This window comes from Pleurodeles waltl, chromosome 6 (genome assembly GCF_031143425.1).
Source record: "Pleurodeles waltl isolate 20211129_DDA chromosome 6, aPleWal1.hap1.20221129, whole genome shotgun sequence".
NCBI classification, from domain to species: domain Eukaryota; kingdom Metazoa; phylum Chordata; class Amphibia; order Caudata; family Salamandridae; genus Pleurodeles; species Pleurodeles waltl.
The window spans coordinates 219294335-219317786 of record NC_090445.1 but is presented as its reverse complement, the minus strand read 5'-3'; the positions used below and the strand labels follow the sequence as shown (position 1 = coordinate 219317786).

The 23452-nt window shown below is 47.1% G+C and overlaps 1 protein-coding gene across 1 annotated transcript in view; it reads right to left on the bottom strand.

Annotated features, from left to right (window-relative positions):
• The window catches only part of MEIOC (meiosis specific with coiled-coil domain), a 519392-nt gene extending 496484 nt beyond the window's left edge, over nucleotides 1-22908 (bottom strand). Inside the window, exons 1-2 of the mRNA XM_069242027.1 lie at nucleotides 22896-22908; nucleotides 8584-9491 (exon numbers count right to left, since the gene is read on the bottom strand). Coding sequence (XP_069098128.1) covers nucleotides 8584-9491; nucleotides 22896-22908 — 921 coding nt within the window. The remainder of the gene's footprint in view (nucleotides 1-8583; nucleotides 9492-22895) is intronic.
• Between the last annotated feature and the right edge of the window lie 544 nt (nucleotides 22909-23452).

Genomic DNA, 23452 nt, shown 5'->3' with positions numbered 1-23452 from the left:
TGAAGAGGGCTACTAAAAACCTTCAGGCCAGCCAAGAGTTGCACAAACAACGGAATCGCCAGAAGGCTGCCCTAACTGTCTACCAGCCAGGACATAAAGTGTGGGTCCTGGAGCCTCTGGTTCCTAGGGCACTCCAGGACAAGTGGAGTGGGGAAAAAGGGTGAGGTTGCCTACTTGGTAAGCCTTGGCACTCCCAGAAGCCCCCACAGGGTACTTCATGTGAACTGCCCTAAGCCCTACTATGACAGGTCTGACATGACTGCTCATGGCAACTGATGACGGACAGGAAGAGGAGAGTGACCCTCACCCTGACGTCTTCTGCCACAGTGCAGTTAATGGCTCAGTTGATGGGGTAGTACTTGCTGGCTGCCTCTCAGTCCCATAACGAGGACTGCAGAGACCTCCTAGGACAGTTCTCAGAACTGTTCTCCCCAACACCTGGTCAAACCACATGGTGTGATGTCTAATGGCAGATCAAGTTATCAAAGGATGCTAAGCCAAAAACAGCATTTTCCACCCCTAATGGGTACTATCACTTTACTGTGATTCTCATTGGGTTGAAAAATGCACCTGCCACATTTCTCCAAGGGATCCAAAGCTTCAGTGCTGCTTATCTGGATGACATAGCTGTCTTTCGCTCCACCTGGGAGAATTACCTGGTCTACCAAGGGAATGTTTTAGAGGCTCTGCAAAGGGCATGTCTCATTATCAAGACCTCTAAGTGCCAGATAGGGCAGGGAAAGGTGGTATATCTGGGTCACCTGGTAGATGGAGGCCAGATTTAGCCACTACACGGTACAATCCAGACTATTCTGGATTGAACTGCCCCTACTACACAGACCCAGTTTAGAGCCTTTTTAGGCCTCACTGAGTACTACAGGAGATTCATTAAGAATGATGGCTCCATTGTAGCTCCTCTAAATGACCTCACGTCTAAAAGAATGTTTTGTGGACAGCTAGCTGCCAAAAAGCTTTTGATGACCTTAAACAGGCCGTGTCCTCTGCTCCTATTTTAAGAAGCCCCAACTACTCCAAACAATTCATAGTACAGACAGATGCTTCTGAGGTAGGGATTGGGACAGAACTGTCAACTGAATACAGAGGGCTAGGATCAACCTGTAGCTTTTATAAGCAGAAGTTTGACCCCCGGTGAAAAGCGTTGGGTCAGCCATAGAAAGGTAGGCCTTTGCTTTGGTGTGGGCTTTGAAGAAGCTGAGGCCATACTTGTTTGGCACTCACTTTCGTGTTCAAACCGACCACAAGCCCCTTCCATGGTTAAAACAAATGAAGGGTGAAATTCTCAAACTTTTGAGGTGGCCCATATACCTACAGGGAATTGATTATACAGTGGAACATAGACCTGGGAGTAACCATGCCAATGCAGATGGACTCTCCAGATATTTCCACTTAGACAATGAAGACTCATCTGAACAAGGTTAGTCTTATTGTCCTTCATTATGTAGGAAAGTACCCTCTTTTTGGCATGGTTACCCCAACCTTTTGCCTGCTGTTAGTGTGTTTTGACGGTGTTCACTGGGATCCTGCTGACCAGGACCCCAGTGACTGTGCTCTCTCCTTCTAAATCTGGTTGCTTAGGACTCTGCACACCCCACAATTGGCATACTGGTGCCCCCATGTAAGTCCCTAGTATAAGGTACCTAGGTACCTAAGGCAGTGGGGCACCAGGGGTTTCCCATGGGCTGCAGCATGTATTATGCCACCCATGGGAGCCCATGTAAAATGTGTCTGCAGGCCTTCCATTACACTCTGCGTGAAAAGGTGCATGCACCCTTTCACTACAGGTCACTGCACAAGGTCACTAAGTAACCCCTTTGGCAGGCCCTCCTAGCCCAGAGGACAGGGCGCAAGTACCTGTGTGTGAGGGCACCCCTGCATGAGCAGAGGTGCCCCTACGACCTCCAGCTCCATTTTCCTGGACTTCGTAAATGCAGGAAGCCATTTTACCTGTATGCTGGACACAGGTCACTACTTGTGGTCCATCTACATAATTGTAACTCCGAACCTGGTCATGTGTGGTATCAATCATGTTGGAATCATACCCCAATACTGTTGCCAGTATTAGTTGTATGATTTCATGCACTCTGGGTGCTCCTTAGAAGACCCCCAGCTTTGCTCCTACCAGTCTTCTGGGGTTTTCCGGGCAGAGCTCCCTGCCGCCACCCCTTTGACAGGTTTCTGCCTTCCTACTACTTGACAAGCACAGGCAGGGGAAGGCACAACAAAGGATTTCCTGTGGGAGAGGAAGGTAACACCCTTGCCCATGTAAATAGGTGTTACATGGCTTGGGAGGGGTAGCCTCCCCTAGCCACCGGTTTGTCTTGAAGGGCACAACTAGTGCCCTCCTTGCATAAACCAGTTTGCACCAGCCCAGGGATCCCCAGGTCCCTGCTCTGGTGTGAAACTGGACAATGGAAAGGGGAGTGACCACTCTGTCCATCACCACCCAAGGGGAGATGCCCAGAGTTCCTCTAGGTGGCCACTAGATTGTGCCATCTTGAATCTAAGGTGGGCAGAGGCCCCTGGGAGTATCTTAGTGGCCAGGTCAGGCAGGTGACGTCACAGCCCCCTCCTGATAGGTGGTCACCCTGCTAGGTGACCAATCCCTCTTCCTAGGCTATTTAGGTTCTCCCCCTTGGGAGGGTCCTCAGATTTGACGTGCAATATTCCAGCAGGACTCCTCTGCATCGTTTACTTCATCTTCTGGCCACCGCGACTGCACGTGGACCCTCCAGGAACCAACCATCTGCAACTCCAGCAACAAATCCACTTTGCAACATTGTTTCCCCGGCTCCTTCCAGCAACTGCATTATTCCATTTGCTGTGCATCCTCTGAAGGCAAAGAGTCTTCAGCCTGCACAAGAAGCAAGAAGGAATCTCCCTTGGAGTGAAGGAGTCACTCCCCGGCTTCCGCAGGCACCCACTGCAACGACGACCGGCTGCGTGGATCTTCTCTGCTGCAAACCTGCGTGGATCCTGCATCACAGGTGGAGGTCTGGAGTGGTCCCCTCTACCAGCTGCCCAACTTGGAGAGGGTAAGCCCTTGCCTCTTCTTGCAGGAGAGTACCCATGTCCACCTCGACCCTTGCAACTACCAAGGCTTGTTGGCACTTCTTCCAAGGGCTCTGTGTAGCCCCGGTCTCCACGACTCTTCCCTGCAAAGCATAGTCTCCTGCCTGCTGCTCCAGCGACGTGGGGCTCCTTGCCAGGTGTGCTGATTGGGCTTCACTGCGACTCCTGTGCCTGCTGACTGTGAGTTGCCTTTGGGGGCTGCATCCAAACTCTCCTCATTGCTGAGGATACTTGGGTTCAGTTCCCCCACTCCCCGGAAGAACTTCCTGGTCCCCAGGAGCTCTGAAACTCTTGCCTTTGACAAGGCTTGTTGGTTGTTTTTCCATACCAGTTACTGACTGCAACTCTTCTTCCAACGTGGGACATCAACTGCATCACTTCTGAAACTCTTCTTCCGCTCCGGTGCTGCATAGTCGACTCCTGGTCTTCACCGTCAACCTGGTCTTGCAGCTCCAGAAGGGTGGGTAGTGGCTCCTGCCCCAACCGGACACTCCAACTGGAGCTGGACTTTGTCTCCTTCATTTGCAGGTCCTCTTCTGTCAGGATCCATCTTCTGTTTCTTCCAGTCTTGACTGGGTCTTGTGCAGTCATTTTACAAAGTTTACCTGTGGGTTTGGGAAAAAAGAAAACAAGTTACTTACCTTTAACTACAGTTATCCAGTATTGGTATCTTTCATAAATTCACATGCTTGAATCATCCCCGTCGTCGAAGTGGGAGTCCCACAGTACATAAAATAGCAATAATTAACAAATAACATTTTTTTGCCATAGGCTATAATGGAGACAGCAATTGCTCATATAGCCTATCCATGTCCTTTTGTGAAAGGACCCAAACCTGCCTGTTGTCCAATCAGGCACCAGCACCCTCTAGAACCTTCTCCAGAGAAGCTCCCTTCCTCAGATTTTCCAGCACGAGAGTGAAAAAGTATAACCTGAGAGGAAATGCGAGCATCAAAGGGGAGGAGGGTGGGTCGCATGTGAATTTATGAAAGATACCAATACTGGATAACTGTAGTTATAGGTAAGTAACTTGTTTTCTTATCCAGTATTGGATCTTTCATAAATTCACATGCTTGAATCTGAATAGTCAGCAGTACTGTTGATAAAACATTATATCCAACGTGGATGGAGGGTGCGAGCATGAAGACCCTCTATCTCCAATATAAATAGTTAACTCATACATTTTTCATAGTGAGCTTCAAAGGAATATAGATACTTCTAAGTACATGTACACATATACTGAAACATTCATATTGTAAATGCCGATATACAGATATATATACATATACACATACATATATCTATATGCAGAAGTATAATAGAAATCACGGTTATTTGCATCTCAAACTATTTCTATATAACTCAGGAAAAAGGTCTCACCTTAATGAAAGAGATGGCGTAGAACAGCTTGTCCTACTAGAGAGTCAGTTCTTTGTGATGACTCCAAACAATAGTGCTGCGTAAAGGAGTGCGTAGTTTTCCATGTTGCAGCTTGGGATATCTTATCAAGGGCAATACCTTGAAACAAAGCAGCCGATGTGGAGACTGCTCTCGTGGAGTGGGCTCTCGGGCGCCTAGTCAGTGGTCTTCCTGCCTTGGTGTGACAGAATTGGATTGTCGAGGAAATCCATCGGGCTATAGTGGCCTTGGTTACTCCTGTTCCCTGTCGTCCAAGAGAATAAGATACTAGGAGTTGGTCTGATTTGCTTGGTACTTTGAAGATAAAATTTGAGGCATCGTTTGATGTCCAAAGAGTGCAGAGTTTTCTCTGCGATCGTATTTGGAAAAAAGGTTCGTAGAATTACAGGTTCATTGAGATGGAACGAAGATGGTACGTTGGGAATATATTTGGGGTTGGTTCTGAGCATAACGAAGTCTTCAGAGAAAACTAAAAAGGGTTCTTTAGTAGTGAACGCCTGTATATCACTGACTCTCCTGGTAGAGGTGAGAGCGAGCAAGGTTGCCTCTTTCCAAGAGATGTACTTGAGTTCTGCCCTATGAATGGGCTCGAAAGGAGCTTTCATGAGCTGGGAAAGGACAATATTAAGGTGCCACTCTGGCGGAGGTAGCCGCACTGGGGGAAACGTGCGGAAAAGCCCTTTCATAAACTGCTTAATGATTCTGGATGAGCCAATAGATGGCATGTCAGCCGATCGTCTGTATGAGGCTATAGCTGCTAGGTGAATCTTGACGGATGCATGGCAAAGACCAGCTTTGGAGAGAGAGAGCAGGTAAGAAAGAATTTGCTCAGGGTTAATTTGAAATGTGTGAAAATTGTTGTGAGAGCACCAAACACAAAATATCTTCCATTTGAGTTTGTACGTCTTATTTGTGCTCTTTGCTCGTGCCCTAGATAATATAAGTCTACATTCCTGATCGTTGTTCATATCGTGAAACTCTCTGTACTCAGGAGCCAAGCATGCAATTGTAGTGAAGCTGGGTCGGGATGTAGGATGAGACCCTGATTCTTCGTTAGAAGATTGTGGTTGCAAGGAAGGCGGACTGGATTGGCCACGGACCGGAGTAGGAGCTCTGTATACCAGTACTGTCTGGGCCATTTGGGGGCTATAAGAATGATCCTGCAGCATTCGGACTTCATTTTCCTAAGGAGCCTGGGAATCAGTGGGATGGGGGGAAAAGCGTATGCAAAGATCCCGGACCATCTCATCAAAAGAGCATTTCCCCACAACCCCGGAAGTGGGTATCGACTGGCGTAAAACTGGCATTTGGCGTTCAGGTTGGTGGCAAACAAGTCTATAATTGGCCGACCCCATCGTTGGAAGATGCCGTCGAGTATGTTCTGGTTGAGTTCCCACTCGTGGCAGTTGTCGTCCGTCCTGCTGAGAGAGTCCGCTAGGGCGTTGTTGACCATAGGCAGGTGCTCCAACCTGAGGTGGACGTTGTTCAGAGTGAGCCAGTCCCAAAGAGACTGAACTTCTCTTGAGAGGGAGAGGGATCTTGTTCCTCCCTGCTTGTTGATGTAAAACATACTTGTTGTGTTGGCCGTTCTGACTAACACTGAGGATCCTGCGATGCGTGGCAGAAAAGCCTTGAGCATGAGATGGATCGCTTTCAGCTCTAACAGGTTTATGTGCATTTCTTTTTGGAGCTTGGACCATCTGCCCTGAATGTGCATGTCCTGCAAATGGCCTCCCCATCCCTCCAAGGAGGCGTCTGTGGTGATGACAAAGTCTGTTATTGGTACTAGAAAAGTAAGACCTTGGGAGAGGTGGTTGGTGTGAGACCACCATTTCAACTCCTGACGAATTTTCGGTGTGATAGTTATCAAGTCGTCGAAGGACCCTTGCGACTCGGTCCATTGAAGTTGCAGTTCTTCTTGCAGCGGCCTCATTTTGAGTCTTGCTAGCCGTACTAGGACTATGGCTGAGGAAATCATGCCCAGGAGCGACTTGAACAGTCGTACTGAAACAAACTCTTTTGTGGAGATTCTGACAGCCAAGAGGGTTAGCTTCTGCTGCCTTGCTGGAGTGAGATAAGCCTTGTTTTGGATAGTGTCTAATTCTGCTCCCAGGAAAACTCTTATGCATGAGGGAAGCACAACTGACTTCTGTAGGTTCACTGTTAGACCCAGACTGTGGAATAGTTTTAAGCAGGCGTTTGTCGCTTTGGAAGCTAGTAGAGATGACGGAGCTTTTATGAGCCAGTCGTCCAGGTATGGGAACACCTGGAAACCCTTGCTTCGGAGGAAACCTGTGACTGGGGCAAGGCATTTCGTGAAGATTCTTGGAGCTGATCTGAGACCAAATGGTAGGACTTTGAATTGATAATCGGCACCGGCTACCGTAAAGCGGAGATATTTGCGATGTTTTTGGTGTATTGGTATGTGGAAGTAGGCGTCCTGGAGATCTTCATAAAATCTCCAGGATTGAGGAGGTGCAGGATATCCGATAGTGTGATCATCCGGAAAGATTGCTTCCGAAGGAACTTGTTGTGTTTCCTGAGGTCTAGTATAGGACGCCATTCCCCTGACTTCTTCCTTATGAGGAAAAAACAGGAGTAGAATCCGAGACCTCGTTGTTGAACTGGAACTGCCTCTATAGCTTCTTTGGCAAGCATGCTGAATACCTCCCTTTGAAGCAGACGAAGATGGAGAGATCTGCTTGATGTTGGTGGATGATGCGGTGGCTTTTGTATGAATTCCAGGGTATGACCTCTTGTCACTATATCCAGCACCCATCTGTCTGATGTTATTTTCTTCCACTCTTGGATATAGTTGGAAATATTTGCTCCTATTTGCTGATGGTGCGGGCATTGGGGAGCATAGCCGGTGCCTGTAGAAGATCATTGTTTTCTGGGTTGATCTCTGGATTATGAAGCTTGTCTTCGTTTACCTCCTTGTCTGGTATAGGAAGCAGTAGATGATTGTCTGTACTGTTGGTGGTAGGAAGGCCTATACTGGGATTGCTGGTATTGCCTGTGGAAGGAACCTCGAAATGAGGGGAAACCTCTTCCTCTAGCACCCCAAAAGGGCTGTTTGCGGTATTGCAGGGTACCCAGGGACTTGCCAGTGTCCGTCATGATGGCTTGGAGCGCGTCATCTACGTGCTTGCCAAATAGAGATTAGCCATCGTAAGGCATGTCTAGGATCCGGGACTGCACTTCCGGCCTGAAAGATGTGGCTTTAAACCAACCTTGGCGGCGTAGGACAGCGGCACCTGCTAGTTGACGAAAACCAGTAGAGGCAATATACAGAGCGCAGTCGATTATTTCTTCCGACGTACGCTTACCCTCTTGGAGGATCTTCCGTGCCTCCGCTTGCTTACTTTCAGGGATGAGGTCCAAGAAAGGTTGTATGTCCGACCACATTTGGCGGTCATAACGACCTAGAATTGCCAAAGAATTTGCTGCTCTGACAGTGATTGCTGACATGGATGAGAATCTTTTGCCTATATTATCCAATCTCCGTCCTTCTTTGTCTGGAGGAGTAGAGATAGGCGTCGATGGGTTTTTGGAGCGCCTTTGAGCAGCCTGTGAGATAACTGAGTCAGGCTTTGGATGGCCAGTGAGACATGCTGGAGAGTCTTGGGTTGCCTTGTATTTCTTGTCTAGTTTTTGCGGGACTGGTGGAACTGTAGCCGGGTTGCGCATAATCTTTGTACCTTCGCTCCATACGAAATCAATAATCGGAATGGACCGTACAGACTTCCGTGATTGCTCCTTAAAATCATGTAGGAAACATTCCGACTGGGAGACAGATGTTGGAAGGTGAAAGCGTACAGCAGCTCTGTCCATAGGATTATGGAAACCACCTATGTCCTCGGGTGGAGAATCAGAGGGGCGAGCAGGTGGTGGAGAAGGAGTGGGGGCTAAGTAATCATCCCATTCCTCAGTAGGATGTTGCAGGGTAGAAATTTCTCCTTCCTCTTCTTCTTCCCCTGAAGTGGAACCTTCCTCTCTAGGGGGTGCAGCTAACACTGAGTGGGATGTCATTCTTGGAGTAGCTGGAGGAGGAGGGACATTGATTGGTGTCACAGGAGAAACTGGCGCTGGTGGCTGAACTTCTGCTGCCAGTGGGAACCTTCTCCTATAGTCCTGTAGCATAGATTGTAAATCTTGGATTAAGGAGGAAGGCATCTGTATAGAGTCTCTATGCTGAGGCTCTCTTGGTTGGTAAAAGTGTTCCTGATGAGAGTAGTATGGTTGGTACTGGTCATACTCATCCTCGTCATCTTCCTCTTGATACTGGACGTGGAGCTGTGAGGGGCTGTGTGCATCTCCGAATGGACCTTCATCAGATTCCTCCCAGTCCAGAAGATGACTGGGTACTAAAGTTGACACTTTACTTGGAGATGTGTCTATTGGATAAACGTCTGGTGTGGGCAGAGATGTGATCCTGACCATGGCTCGGAGATCTGGAGACCTGGAAGAGGTAGGAGTTGCCTCTATCTGCCTAATAGGCACCGTGCAGTCGTCAACGGCGTAAAGGTTGACGGAGCCGTGGACGGTACTGATTTTTCCCTCGACGATGGTCTCGTCGACGGTGGTCTTATCGACGGTAGTGTCGTCGACGGTGGTGTCTTCGTCCACGACGACTTCTTTGACGGTGTCCCCGTCGACGGTAAAACAGCCGATGACCTTGGCGTCGCTGACGTTATAGTCGACGGGGCAGTCGTCGACGGTGTTATAATCAACGATGTACTTGTCAATGGCGTACTCGTCGACGGAGGTTTGAGTGAGGGGATAGGAGCCCTTACCGTCGATGTTAGAGTAGTCGACGCTGATGATGGTCTCGTCGACGATGTAGTGGAGACGGTAGTTGTTAGTACCGTCGTCGTCGTCACGGTCGTCGAAGGTGGTGTCGTCGTCGATCTGATTTTTAGAGTCACTTTTCCAGACGTAGAAGGCTCTGAAGAAGGAGAGAGACGGTAGGACTCCTTCTTCTGAAGAGGAGAGGAAGGCTCAGAGGAGACTGAAGTCTGTAAGCCCTTCCCATGGTGTAATTTCTGCCTCTTCCTAGATTTTTCTGTGTGGCCCAGGTCCTCAGATTTGGACCTTTTATGTGGCCTCTCTGACCCACTCTCCTCACCTGAAGTACAGGATTTAGCCTGTAACCATGTCAGGAGCCTACCCTCACGATCTCTGAGGGTCTTTGTGGAGACGGTGCGACATATCTTGCAGTCCTTAACCTGGTGTTGTGGGTAGAGACAATACAAGCAGTCTTTATGTGGATCATCCACATGGAGCCTTTTCTTCCCACAGGTCTTGCAAGGGCGGAAAAGGCCTTTTCTAGAAGAATCCAACATATTTTCAATTGTTTTGAGAGAAAATATTCTGAAGTAGAAGAAAAACTGAGCAGAGCTCAGGGAGACTCCCTTCACACGACGTGCGGTAGAAAATCTGAGGAAGGGAGCTTCTCTGGAGAAGGTTCTAGAGGGTGCTGGTGCCTGATTGGACAACAGGCAGGTTTGGGTGCTTTCACAAAAGGACATGGATAGGCTATATGAGCAATTGCTGTCTCCATTATAGCCTATGGCAAAAAAAAAATATTTGTTAATTATTGCTATTTTCTGTACCGTGGGACTCCCACTTCAACGACGGGGATGATTCAAGCATGTGAATTTATGAAAGATCCAATACTGGATAAATGTACATACCTCTTCTCTCCTGGTTGCTGAGGGGGAACTCCAGTACTTACTTTTTCGGGTCCCTAGTTCCTCCAGCTCCCCTCTACAGATTCCACTTCCTTGGGTGGGGGTCTGCCTTTCGCATTCCATTTACTCAGTATATGGTTTGGTCTCCCCCCCTAGGGTCTCCATTATTTTCTGTTATTTGACTATTTTCTATTGCTTTCCATGCCCATTCCTGATTACTAATGTGTTTATATTAGTGTATAATAGTGTGTTTACTCACCTGCTAGTAGAGTATTGTCTATACAGTACATTAGTATTTGTGTTACATATTAAAGTACCTTTATTTTTGTAACACTGTGAGGTTCTTTTATGTGTGTAAGGGCTGTGCGACTGCAGTGGTATTGCATAAGTTTAGCATGTCTCCAAGATAAGTCTTGGTTGCTCATCCACAGCTACATCTAAAGAGCCCTGACTTCCTTGACACTGTCTACACCTCACTAACAGGGAATACCTGGACCTGGTATAAGGTGATAACACCATAGGTGCTCACACACCAGGCCAGCTTTCTACACTAATAAAAAAGATGATAGAGACTTAATTTAGCAAAATAGATTTTGAGGGACTGGAAGGCTCACTGCTTAATCTCTAGACTCTTCCAATAGCGGGCAAGTACTGATTTTATGTCGCTGCTCTGCAGCAGTGAGCCTGTGGGATTCCAAAATGCAAGGTCGCTGCTGCTGAGACACTCCTTGTGGAATGCTCTTATAAACGTCTATGCTCCAACCAAACAGAACACTTTTGAATATCCAATGAGTGAAGGCTCCTTTTAGCCATTGTTGTACAACTGAAATTAAGCTTTAACAACTGTTGGCACCTTTGAAATGAATTCTGGATTACCTTGCAGTGTTAACTGTTCTTTGGAAAGCATAGGAAAGGCTCTTTTACAGTCACAGCCTGGACCTCACTTACTCTTTTGACCAGTGCTAGGTATAAATGTAGGGTTGCTTTACAAGTAATGCTACAATAGCAAGTAAGTTTATGAACTGCCATGTTACAGAGATTGGTATCGAAAGAACAAATATGTTATACAGGTGATTCTCCTCTCCAAATAAACAACATAGCACTCACAGAAAGAGTATGGATTAAATTATGTTTTCCTTAAATCTGTATTATTGAGATATTTATTAACAATGTGGAAAAACTGATTCTGTGAAAAAATAGGAAATGTGGGAGATAATCTTGATGTTCATGAAGTTAATCAAGTAGAAGAAAAGAAGCCTTGAGGAAGCCGGTTACTGTGAAACACATATTTTAAGCTTTGCGGTTGTGTCTGTAAGAAGTTTTTGGGCGGGAGAACCATTTGAAAATATGAATAAATACAGCGAAACGCCCGCATGTCCGTCTTAGTCTAAGGATATTTGGTCTCCACTCTGATACTACTTAATTGCCAGACACGTGCCTCCCTGCTCATCTCCAGCCTAAATGTTATGACTGTATTATTGTACGAGGGGGGAGGGGGAGAATGTGTTTTCTATTAAGGTACTGTATAATTCTGTGAAGTGCCATGTATGTCCAGGCCAATAAGCCTTTGCGTATTCAGGATCAAACAGCCCATACTAAACTATGTAACAAATTATAAAGCATGTTAACGGAAAGGTTACTTTATTACCATGCAAAAATTACATAAAATCTTTTTTAAAAGACCCAAAGAATTGGAGCTGTGTGAATATATTTGAACTTCAAAAATAACAGAATTTAAGTTTTCCAAGTACCAAAGTCAACATCCACTAGATATATTGGTTCAAAGGGCGGGTTTGCTAACTGAGCAAGAACAGTGTTCAAGACCCATGATGGAGGTGAGCAACATATGGGCAGAAACACTCTGAAACGTTCTTCGATGAGTCTAGATACTGATAGGGAAGTGGAATCCAAAGAAAGTCGAAATCTTGGTATTGCAGCAAAGGAACTTTAATGGAGGCAGGCCCAAGACCAGACTTGGTTAATTCTACTATGTATGGAGACACCTTAAGTTATATTTAAGTTACAGGATGCAAACCTTTGGAAAGGCAACATAAACAGAACCTTTTCCATTTACTTTGGAAAGTTCTAATTGCTTAAGGTGTCCTAGCATAATGCAGTACAGCTTGGCAGCATTAAGGAATACCAAATAACGAAAATTCCAAGTATGTATGAACTATGCTTCCAAATGCGAATATCAGGGATTGTGGTGAAGAACCTGGCCTTTCTCTCTGGGTAAGAGACTGGCCACCCCGGTTGATGCATGAGGCTTCTGATGGGAGGAGAACACTAAATCAATACCAGAGAAGCCTTACCTTAGTCACATGAATAGTTTTTTTTTAGAGAACAAGTTACTTACCTACGGAAACACATTATCTGGAAGGGATAGGATCTAGCCGCAGATTCCATACTTTAGAATCTTCCCCCAGACGCAAGATTTAATCTGGAAACTTTTTCCCCACAGCACATCCACGCATCGTAAGAGGGTGTTGCACGACTATCTCTGTAACCCCCTTGCCGACATGCTGATGTCAGTTTCTTCCGTGACTGTGTTCTGCGCTCAGAACGTTGAGCCACACATAGAAACTGTCTATCAAAACAGTGTGCTAAAATAAGAGACACGCTTGTGTCAAATAGATACTGAATTCTCTACTGAATTTCCATAACAAAATCTTTGAGACAAAGAATGTCTCAGTTCGCACAGCGAGGAGGATGGAAGCTAAGGAATCTGAGGTGAGATCTAGTCTCTAACAGATAATGCATTACCAAAGGTAAGTAACTTGTTCATCTGACTGAGACATTTGGCTGCAGATTCCTTACTTTAGAATCACATACCAAAGTGACCTTTAAAAAAACAATTCTCTAAGGATAGTAAAACCGGTCTAGAACAAGAGAAAAAGACCGGACAATCATAATAATTTTGGTGAGTAACAACATACTCTTCAACATCAAAACCTGTGGAAAGAACCACAGGTAAATACAACCACAAGACATTAAAACACATGGCAATAAGCTCATCCATGTTAGTATACACAAACGTGTGTTAGACGCAACGTAACAGTATTGAGAGTCACTAAACTGAAGAAAACTGGTCTAGTACAAGAAATATAGACTGTGTATTCATAAGAATACCTATGAGTAATCCCATGCTCTTTACTAAAAAGAACTGTGTAATGGACCACAGTAATAAAAAGTCATAAAAACATTGAGAGCATGGAAACAACATCACCCCTGATCGAGACCATCAAAAACCTTTCACTAGAACAAAACTGGTCTAAAACAATTTAGAAAGACTGGACATTCATAAGAATGTAGGTGAGCCATAATATATTCCACAACGTAAAACTTGTAGAAGGAATCACTGGTAAGAAAGTCAGAAAACATTTTAAAAAATGGCCAATCAGTGTAAAAGGTGAACCAACAAAATGAATATAAAACTACTCACTTCCTTAATGAGGTCCAACCCATGCATGGGCACCCCATAAGTACTGGAAAGTGGAAAGGACCACAGCAATAAATGTCATAAAGACAAAGAAAACATGGGTACAAAAAAAAACACTACCCATGACAGTATTGCCAAATGACCTAGTGAATATAAATCTATTTTTTCTTGTATGTAGACCCGAACTGCATGTTCTACACTGTTGGAACACAGAGCAGCATAACATGCCACTAAGCAATACCACTTGCCATGTAAAGTCATATTCTAACCAGACCTACTCTATAATAAACACAGAGAATATCTCTTGTAAAGAAAACATAAAATTGCCCTCTTTAAAAGAAAGAGGAAGACAACAATAGCAACCATTTCGCATGTAAGTAGACTTTTCCCCTGGAAAAGTAACTAGAGATAATAAAAATATCTTCAAGATATTCCTAATATACTGACATAGGAGAAAATTTAAACAAACGCCTATGTAGTAACAAAAAAAAAAAAAAAAAATATATATATATATATATATATATATATATATATATATATATATATATATATATGATAACAAGTATGAAAAAGAAACCTTTGAACCTTGGTAGTGTGGCAGAAACCAAGGTGCGTATGTAACGCTTATACATGAATAAGACTCAACACCAGATCATCTAGAAAAGGACTCAAATACATTTTTTTTTAAACTGAAAATTTATAGGGATTCTGAAATACATCTGATTTTTTATGTTCCGTCTTAGAACAATACTCCACAAAGTGTGAACCCAACCTACAAGTAGAGTTGGGTAAACAATGAAAACAGTTGTACCTAGATGAGGCAACACCTAACCTCCTCATGCACAACACATATGAACATCTTCATAGAGAAGAAAAAGTACCCAATAAGAAAAGAAGGAAGTCTTAAATGCAAATGCAAAACCGCTGAACAACTCCTAAAGAGTCAATAATATTAATTATTCTATACAAAAGAGTGAACAGAATCTAGAGAGAGAAACGTCTCAATGGAGACCCATGATAACCTGACATATGCCCGGAAAAAGAAGGAATAATGTTCAAAGAACATGCTGAAACCATACAAATGTCTACACTAAAGTGTGAAACATCCATCAAACTGTGACGGCTATCTGATATAAAACCTTTAAGATCAAAATAAAGAAAGTCTTTAAGTCCCAAAGATGATACTGTCTGGTTTTTAATGTATCAAATCTACAAAAAGTAGAAAACTGATGCTACCATAACATGGGTAAAAGTAGAACTTGCACAACAAATAGTGTAGATCAACAGCTACCTTGTTTGACATTACAAGAAGGACATAGTAAACAGAAACAAAGAATAAAAAGCACATCTTCGCAACGACCCTAGGTAATAAGAGGATTATCTTAAATAAGTCTGTGAACACAAATTAAATAATATACTGACACTCCCATGGAATTAATATTACAAGTTCCCTATAAGGGATACTAGACCTTATACATTCATAATGTCGCAACTTAGAAAATTAACTTCCTGCAGAGGGATCAACTCTGTACTCCCAAATGAAGGTATAATAGCCCACAAGCTAAGGAATCCCAAATGTGCATATATTTATATATCTCCATTTATCCTGGTTACACGAACAAGGTTCAGAGCTCCCATAAGGGGTTCGTGGAGGTGAAAGCGAAGCTTCGTGCCATGAACATCAGATATATGCTCCTATGTTCTGGCGTGTTTAAAGGTGCTTTCCAGTGGCAGGTCCCAGTTCTTCGAGCATCCGGAGGAGGTATGGCAATGGCTGAAGATGTGGGACAAACTGACTCATGGCAGAACAGAGGACAGATGGGGTGGTTCCTAGGACCTCTGGAGCCGACGGCCCGGACGAACGAGTTACTTACCTTCGGTAACGACTTTTCTGGTGGATACATTAGCTACCTGTGGATTCCTCACCTAATGAATACTCCCATGGCACCAGCATTCGACGGAAATCTTCTTACTAGTCTCTGCACGTCGACGAGGACGTCACTCTAGCCCACGCGACGCCGTCTGACGTCATACAGGCAATAAGAGGTCCTCGACGACGTGCGGACGTCAGTACCAATCATTTTTTACGTGCATGAGAACAATCAGGCAATGCAATGAAAGAGCAAGGCAACATCCCATTACATTGTAAAAATACACAACATTGCATGAATAACTGTAAATCTTTTTTATATATATATATAACTCTCTCTTTTTTTTTTTTTAAATATATATCTACACCTCAAGTATATACACAAAGATATATACATATATACATATAATATATATACAACGTCCATTGCATCCTCAAAGACCAAGAGGAGCGTACTCAAGGATTACTTCGCAAGACCAGAAAGGCAACGGGGAGGCGGGTGGGACCGTGTGGAATCCACAGGTAGCTAATGTATCCACCAGAAAGTCGTTACCGAAGGTAAGTAACTCGTTCTTCTGATGGATACAACTACCTGTGGATTCCTCACCTAATGAATAGAGTCCCAAAGCAGTACCACGCCTGGCGGTGGGTGCCTAAATGGTCAAACCAAGAAATCCTGCAGCACTGACCGTGCAAAATGGCCGTCCCTTCTAACCTCAGAATCCAAACAGTAATGTTTTGCAAAAGTGTGAAGGGACGACCAAGTTGCGGCCTTGCAGATGTCGACCACAGGAACACCTCTGGCCAAGGCCGAAGTGGCCGACTTAGCTCTGGTGGAATGAGCTCTAATGCCCTCAGGAGGATCCTTCTTTGCCAAAGAGTAACAGATTTTAATGCAAAGAACAACCCACCTGGATAGTGTTCTCTTGTGGACTGCCTTTCCTCTCCTCTTGCCCACGTATCCAATAAACAGCTGATCCTCCAGCCTGAAATCCTTTGTTCTATCAATAAAGAAGCTCAACGCTCTCTTTGGGTCCAGACGGTGCAGTCTTTCTTCCTCTTTGGAAGGATGAGGCGGAGGATAGAACGTGGACAAAGTAATTGCCTGAGCCAAATGGAAGGGTGAAACAAACTTCGGGAGGAAAGCAGCCTTGGTCCTCAACACCACCTTATCCCCATAAAAAGTTGTATAAGGGGGCTTTACTGATAAGGCCTGCAACTCACTCACTCTCCTTGCTGATGTTATAGCTATCAGGAAGACTGTTTTTAAAACCAAATACCTTAAGGGGCAAGAATGCATAGGTTCAAAAGGGGGCCCCATAAGGAAAGTCAGGACCAAGGACAAATCCCATTGCGGCATAATGAATGGCTTTGGAGGATATTTATTTAGAAGACCTTTCAAGAATCTAATAACAATAGGGGATTTAAATAAAGATGGTTGGTCTGGAAGACATGTGAAGGCTGACAAGGCCGATAAATAACCCTTAATGGTAGCCACTGCACAACCTTTCTGCGCTAGAGACAGAGCAAAAGACAAAACGTCCGATAGATGAGCATGCAAAGGATCAATCTGCCTTTCTCCACACCACGCAACAAATTTAGACCATCTATTAGCGTAGATAGATTTAGTGGAGTGTCGCCTGGCCGCTAATATAACATCCACTACCTCCGGTGGGAGAGAGAAGGAACTCAGGTTGCCCCGTTCAATCTCCAGGCATGTAGGTGCAGACTCTGGAGGTTGGGGTGTAGAACCTGCCCCTGCGACTGCGAGAGAAGGTCTGCCCTGAAAGGGAGACGGAGCGGAGGGCACATTGAGAGTTGGAGAAGGTCGGAGTACCATACCCTCCTTGGCCAATCCGGAGCTATTAGGATGACTAGAGCCCGGTCCTGGCGAATCTTCCTCAACACTCGAGGAATCAAGGGTATGGGAGGAAACGCGTAAAGCAACTGGCCGCACCAGGTTATTTGAAACGCGTCCCCCAAAGCTCCCTGCATCGGATACTGGAGGCTGCAGAATAACGGACAATGCGCGTTCTCTCGAGTGGCAAACAGATCTACCCGAGGAAACCCCCACCTCTGGAAGATTAAACGGACTTGATCTGGATGGAGACGCCACTCGTGGTCTGCCGAGAAATGGCGACTGAGACTGTCCGCACGCACGTTCAAGACTCCGGCCAGATGGTTTGCTATCAAGCAAATCTGATGGTCCTTTGCCCAGGACCATAGTCGAAGAGCTTCTCTGCAGAGAAGGTACGACCCCACTCCTCCCTGCTTGTTTATGTACCACATCGTGGTAGTATTGTCCGTTAGGACCTGTACCGACTGACCACGAAGGGAAGGGAGGAAGGCCTTGAGAGCCAAACATACAGCCCGTAACTCTAACAGATTGATGTGAAACATCTGTTCCTCTGGAGACCAAAGACCTTTGATCTCCAGATCCCCCAGATGAGCTCCCCACCCTAGAGTGGAAGCATCCGTTATGACTGTGGCCACTGGTGGCGACTGCTGGAACGGCTTTCCTTGTGAAAGATTGTTGCTTGCAATCCACCACTTCAAATCCACAGCAGCATCTCTGGAGATCTTGACAGTACCCTCTAGATCCCCTTTGTGTTGAGACCACTGCCTTCGGAGGCACCACTGAAGAGCCCTCATGTGCCAGCGAGCATGCGTGACCAACAGAATGCAGGAGGCAAACAGACCGAGCAGACGAAGGACCTTGAGGACTGGAACTACCGCTCCATTTCGAAACATTGGAACCAAATCCTGAATATCTTGAATCCGCTGAGGCGGAGGAAAGGCCCGACCCAATGTTGTATCCAGTACTGCCCCTATGAACAGGAGGCGCTGAGAGGGCTCTAGGTGAGATTTGGGCTCGTTCACCGAAAAACCCAGGTCGAACAACAACTGGGTTGTTGACTGCAGATGATGCGACACAAGCTCCGGGGACTTGGCTTTGATCAACCAGTCGTCCAAGTAAGGGAATACTGCTATCCCCTTCCTTCTGAGTTCTGCCGCAACCACCGACATCACCTTCGTGAAGACTCGAGGTGCTGAAGTAAGACCAAACGGAAGGACCGCAAACTGATAGTGCTGCGATCCCACCACAAACCGGAGATACTTCCTGTGTGACTTCAGTATCGGGATATGAAAGTAAGCATCCTGCAAGTCGACAGACACCATCCAGTCTTCCTTGTTCAACGCCAAAAGCACCTGTGCTAGGGTCAGCATCTTGAACTTTTCCTGCTTGAGGAACCAATTCAAGATCCTCAGGTCCAGAATTGGTCTCAAACGACCATCCTTCTTGGGAATCAGGAAATACCTTGAGTAACATCCTCGACCCCTTTCCTGCTCTGGGAGCAACTCCACCGCGCCCTTTGAAAGGAGGACTTGTACCTCCTGTTCTAGCAACAGGAGGTGTTCTTCTGAACAATAAGAAGGGCGGGCAGGATGAGGGGCGGGAACTCCCGAAAGGGAAGGGTGTAGCCTTTTCCCACAATACTGAGAACCCAAGTGTCCGTTGTAACAGTCTTCCATTTGGTGAGAAAATGCTGTAATCTTCCCCCTACAGGAGAGGAGTGAGTGGGAAATGGTGGAAGCCTAAGGCTGCTTCCCCTGCTGCACCCCGCCAGAGGATGAGGAAGAGGCAGAGTGCTGCTGAGAGGCTCCTCTGGTGCGGACCCTACCTCTCCCCCTAAAAGATCTATAGGGATGGGAAGAGGCAGGTTGCTGATATCTTCCCCGAAAGGAAGAGGAGGAAGAGCCACGCCCAAATCCACGAAACCTCCTGAAAAATCTGGAAGAGGCTGTGGCAGAAGGAGCTTGGAGCCCTAACGACTTAGCCGTGGCCCTGCTTTCCTTAAAACGTTCCAAGGCCGAATCAGCCTTGGCCCCAAACAGTTTGTCCCCATCAAACGGGAGATCCAACAATGTGGACTGTACATCCGCAGAAAAGCCCGAGTTACGGAGCCAGGCCTGTCTCCTTGCCACCACAGTTGTGCCCATTGCTCTGGCTACCGAGTCGGTGGTATCCAGTCCCGTCTGGATAATCTGGGTCGCAGCAGCTTGGGCATTTGAAGCAAGATCCAAAAGACCCTGGGGAAGCTCTGTAAACGATGAGGAAATGTCATCCATCAGAGCATGAATATACCTCCCCAGGATACAGGTTGCATTAGTGGCTTTTAACGCCAGACTGCAGGACGAAAAAATCTTCTTGGACTGCGCCTCTAGTTTCTTGGAATCTCTGTCCCCAGGCACCGTCGGGAAAGAACCAGGCGCTGACTTGGATGAACAGGAGGCCTGCACCACCAAGCTCTCCGGCGTAGGGTGCCTAGATAGAAAACCAGGGTCAGTCGGAGCCGCCCGATACCTCCTGGCCACGGCTCTGTGAACTGCTGGGGAAGATGCCGGCCTCTTCCACACCTCTAACACCGGATCCAGCAGAGCGTCATTAAATGGCAAAAGAGGCTCCGCCGCAGCTGAGGCCGGATGTAACACCTCTGTTAAAAGGTTTTGTTTAGCCTCCACCACCGGCAAAGGCAGGTCCAAAAAACTAGCTGCCTTCCGTACCACTGCATGAAAGGAAGCAGCCTCCTCAGTATATTCTCCCGGGGACGAAAGATCCCACTCAGGGAAAGTGTCCAGCCCACTGGCCGACTCCAGACCACGCAGCCCATCACCGAGTCCTCTAGCTCTCCTTCCTCCAGGGCTCGTTGGTACTCCTGCTCCTCTAATACACGGAGAGCACGTCTCCTCGAATGAAGTCGTTGTTCAATACGCGGAGTCGACAATGCCTCCGCCGAAGTCGAAGATCGGCGCCGATCTTCAGAAGCCACAGACGCCGCGTCCGGCGCCACAGGTAACTTCGGCGCCGACGAAAGAGCAGCTGAAGCAGATGGACCCACCGGAGTCACAGGCCGAAATCCCGACGTCGACGGGATGGAAATCCCCGGGGCCAATCCTTCTGAAGCCACCGGAGCTACCACCGGCGCCGACACTGGTGCCGAGCCCACGTTGCCAAAAGGGAGAAAGGGCATAAAGGGTGCCGGCCGAAGAGGCGCAGGATCACCCAAAGAAAAGGCCAAAGGCCCAGCCGGAGCACCCCCTGGAGCCATCTGTTGGAAGATGGCATACATCGCATTCAAGAATGCGGAACTATCGGCTCCAGGGGTGGGAAAAGCCGGATACTGAGGTGCCTGTCTCGGAAGCGACCCCGACGCCGGCCTCGACGTCTGCGCCGGAGAAAACACCTGAGGCTCCAATACCTCAATCACCGACGCCTGTCCAGGTGAAGTTGGAGACGCCGGAGAGGGCAACGGCGTCGAAGGATGCGGCGTAACCGTGGGACTGATCTCCCATGTCCTTCGGCGCCGATCCGAAGACCTGGAACGAGTCTCCTTCGAATGACGCCGAGATTCTCTACGGCGCCGGGAGTCTCGATGACGCCGATGTCTTGGAGAAGAAGACTTCTTGTGATGCTTCTCCTTCGATTTTGCCATAAACAGCTTCGCCTCACGTTCTTTGAGGGCCTTCGGATTCATGTGCTGGCATGAATCACAAGTCGAGACGTCGTGGTCGGAGCTCAAACACCAAAGGCAATCGGAATGAGGATCCGTCACCGACATCTTGCCTCCACACTCACGACAAGGCTTGAATCCAGACTTTCTCTGCGACATTATTACCACAGCGAAAGACTACGCAGCAAAAATACACTGTAACCACAAAAGTAACAGTTGCTCCCTCGAAGATAACCGTTTCGAATGCACGGTAAAAAGGGAACTGACGTCCGCACGTCGTCGAGGACCTCTTATTGCCTGTATGACGTCAGACGGCGTCGCGTGGGCTAGAGTGACGTCCTCGTCGACGTGCAGAGACTAGTAAGAAGATTTCCTTCGAATGCTGGCGCCATGGGCGTATTCATTAGGTGAGGAATCCACAGGTAGTTGTATCCATCAGAATGGAGGACCCAGGATGACGGTCAGCAGGAGAATTGCTGTGGCTCAGGTGGTGGCCATGGATTCTGCCCCTAGAATTGTGATACAACAGGACGGGACAATGGCGGTTGCGACTGCTGGGTCGGCGGAGGGTTTGAATGGGGAGCAGAGAGGGGCTCCGCGCAGGTCTATGTTACTCATATCTGGGAAATGCTGTTGTGCCCTCTATCGGGGGGGGCTGGTGTCAAAGTGAGAGCACTCTCTCTGCAAGGAGGCGTGCGGCTAAACTACAAGCAAGGTCCTGATGGGGCTTCATTGGAACTCAGGAATGTACTGGAAATTGGGGGGCCTATGATAATATCGATCTATGTTGGGTTGGTATTCAGGCGTTTGTATGTTGAAGCTGGGGTGGGGGGTGGTCACTCCACAGCTGTGGTAGGACTTCATATTTGGGTAGTTGGGGATTGGGTAGTTGTCCTGGCAGCATCTACAGTATGGTTTGTCATGCTTGTTTTACTGTTTATCCAGGGTGGGGGTTGGGGGTCTGGGTTGTTTGGTTCGTGAAGTTTATCAACATCTGAAGTTTGCTTCAGCAGTACAGGCATATAGGCCAGATGGGCCATGTATATTCTCCTTGTCTTCCCACGGTTGTGGGGGGTGGTCGGGGTGAAGATCCAGAGGGAGGGATGGAGGCTAACTACCGGAATGGGTCGACAGATTAATATATTGACGTGGAATGTCAGGGGTTTGAAGAGGTACACCACATGCTACAGGGTATACTCCTTTCTGAGGAGACATAAGGTTCATATTGCCTGTCTTCAGGAAACGCACATGACTGAGGAGGAAGCACAAAAACTATCCAAGAAATGGCGGAATCAGATGTTCTCATCCTCCTTCTCCTCTTATGCAAGGGGCGTGACCACATGGGTAGCTTCGGGGGTCCCATTCACCCACATGTACAGTAAAATAGATGTCAAGGGTAGGTACGTCCTCGTAGAGGGCATGTTGGATGGATCCCCCATCATTATCCTTAACACTTATGCGCCCAACACAGAAGAACACTCTTTTTATGCCAGAATACCAGAGATCTTGGGGGGAGGGTGTGGATGGGCCTATTGTGTGGGCTGGGGATTATAACTTTATATTGAATGGGGAAATGGACCATCTCCCGCCAAGGCTGGGGACTAAACCTTTGATGGTGAAATCTCTCACAGAAGTTATGACTAATTTCGGATAAGGGGATGGATGGAGGGAGGGAACTGCACCCTGAGGGCAGTGACTACACTTGCCACTCAAAAACAAATAACACATAGTCGGCTGGATCGATTTCTTCTGGGCGGACTGAGTAGCTCGCAGGTCTTGGATGTCATACACTTGGGTAGGTTCTTATCTGATCACGCACCAGTGCTGATGCAACTGCAGTGGGGGGCTGATACTACTGGCTCAGTACGTACCTGGCGTATGCATGCTGAGTTTCTGACTGATGCGGGGTGTCGGGACAAGGTGGGAGAGGCCATTAAAGGCTATATGGACTTGAACTGGAACACGACGACGTCTAGGGGTATTGAGTGGGAGGCCTTGAAGGCTGTAGTGCGGAGGGGTCTGCATAGGTACTGCTTGTGGGGTACGTAGACAAATGGAGCAGGAACTTAGCAGAGAAGTTAGGGGCTCTGCAGCACCAGTCACCGAACACGAGAATGGTTGAAAGGGAGGAACTAAATTTGGACACTGAGTAGGGTCACACTTAAGGCATACAGGCAGCGTCTGCCCCGGGAGGCGTGGATTCTGCAACGGGAGGTGGAGGCACCTCCCCCCCCCAATTATGCACATTAGGAATACGAGTGGCGAGATGCTCACTAAATGTACGGACATCCTTCAGGTGTTGATTGAGCATCTGCAGAGGGTATCGAGAGCTGGTATGCCAATCCCAGAGGATGGCGTGGTGGGGTTTCTGCCGCATTTGGAACCAGAGAGTGGGGATATTTTGGAGGGTGCTATAACTGTGGAGGAA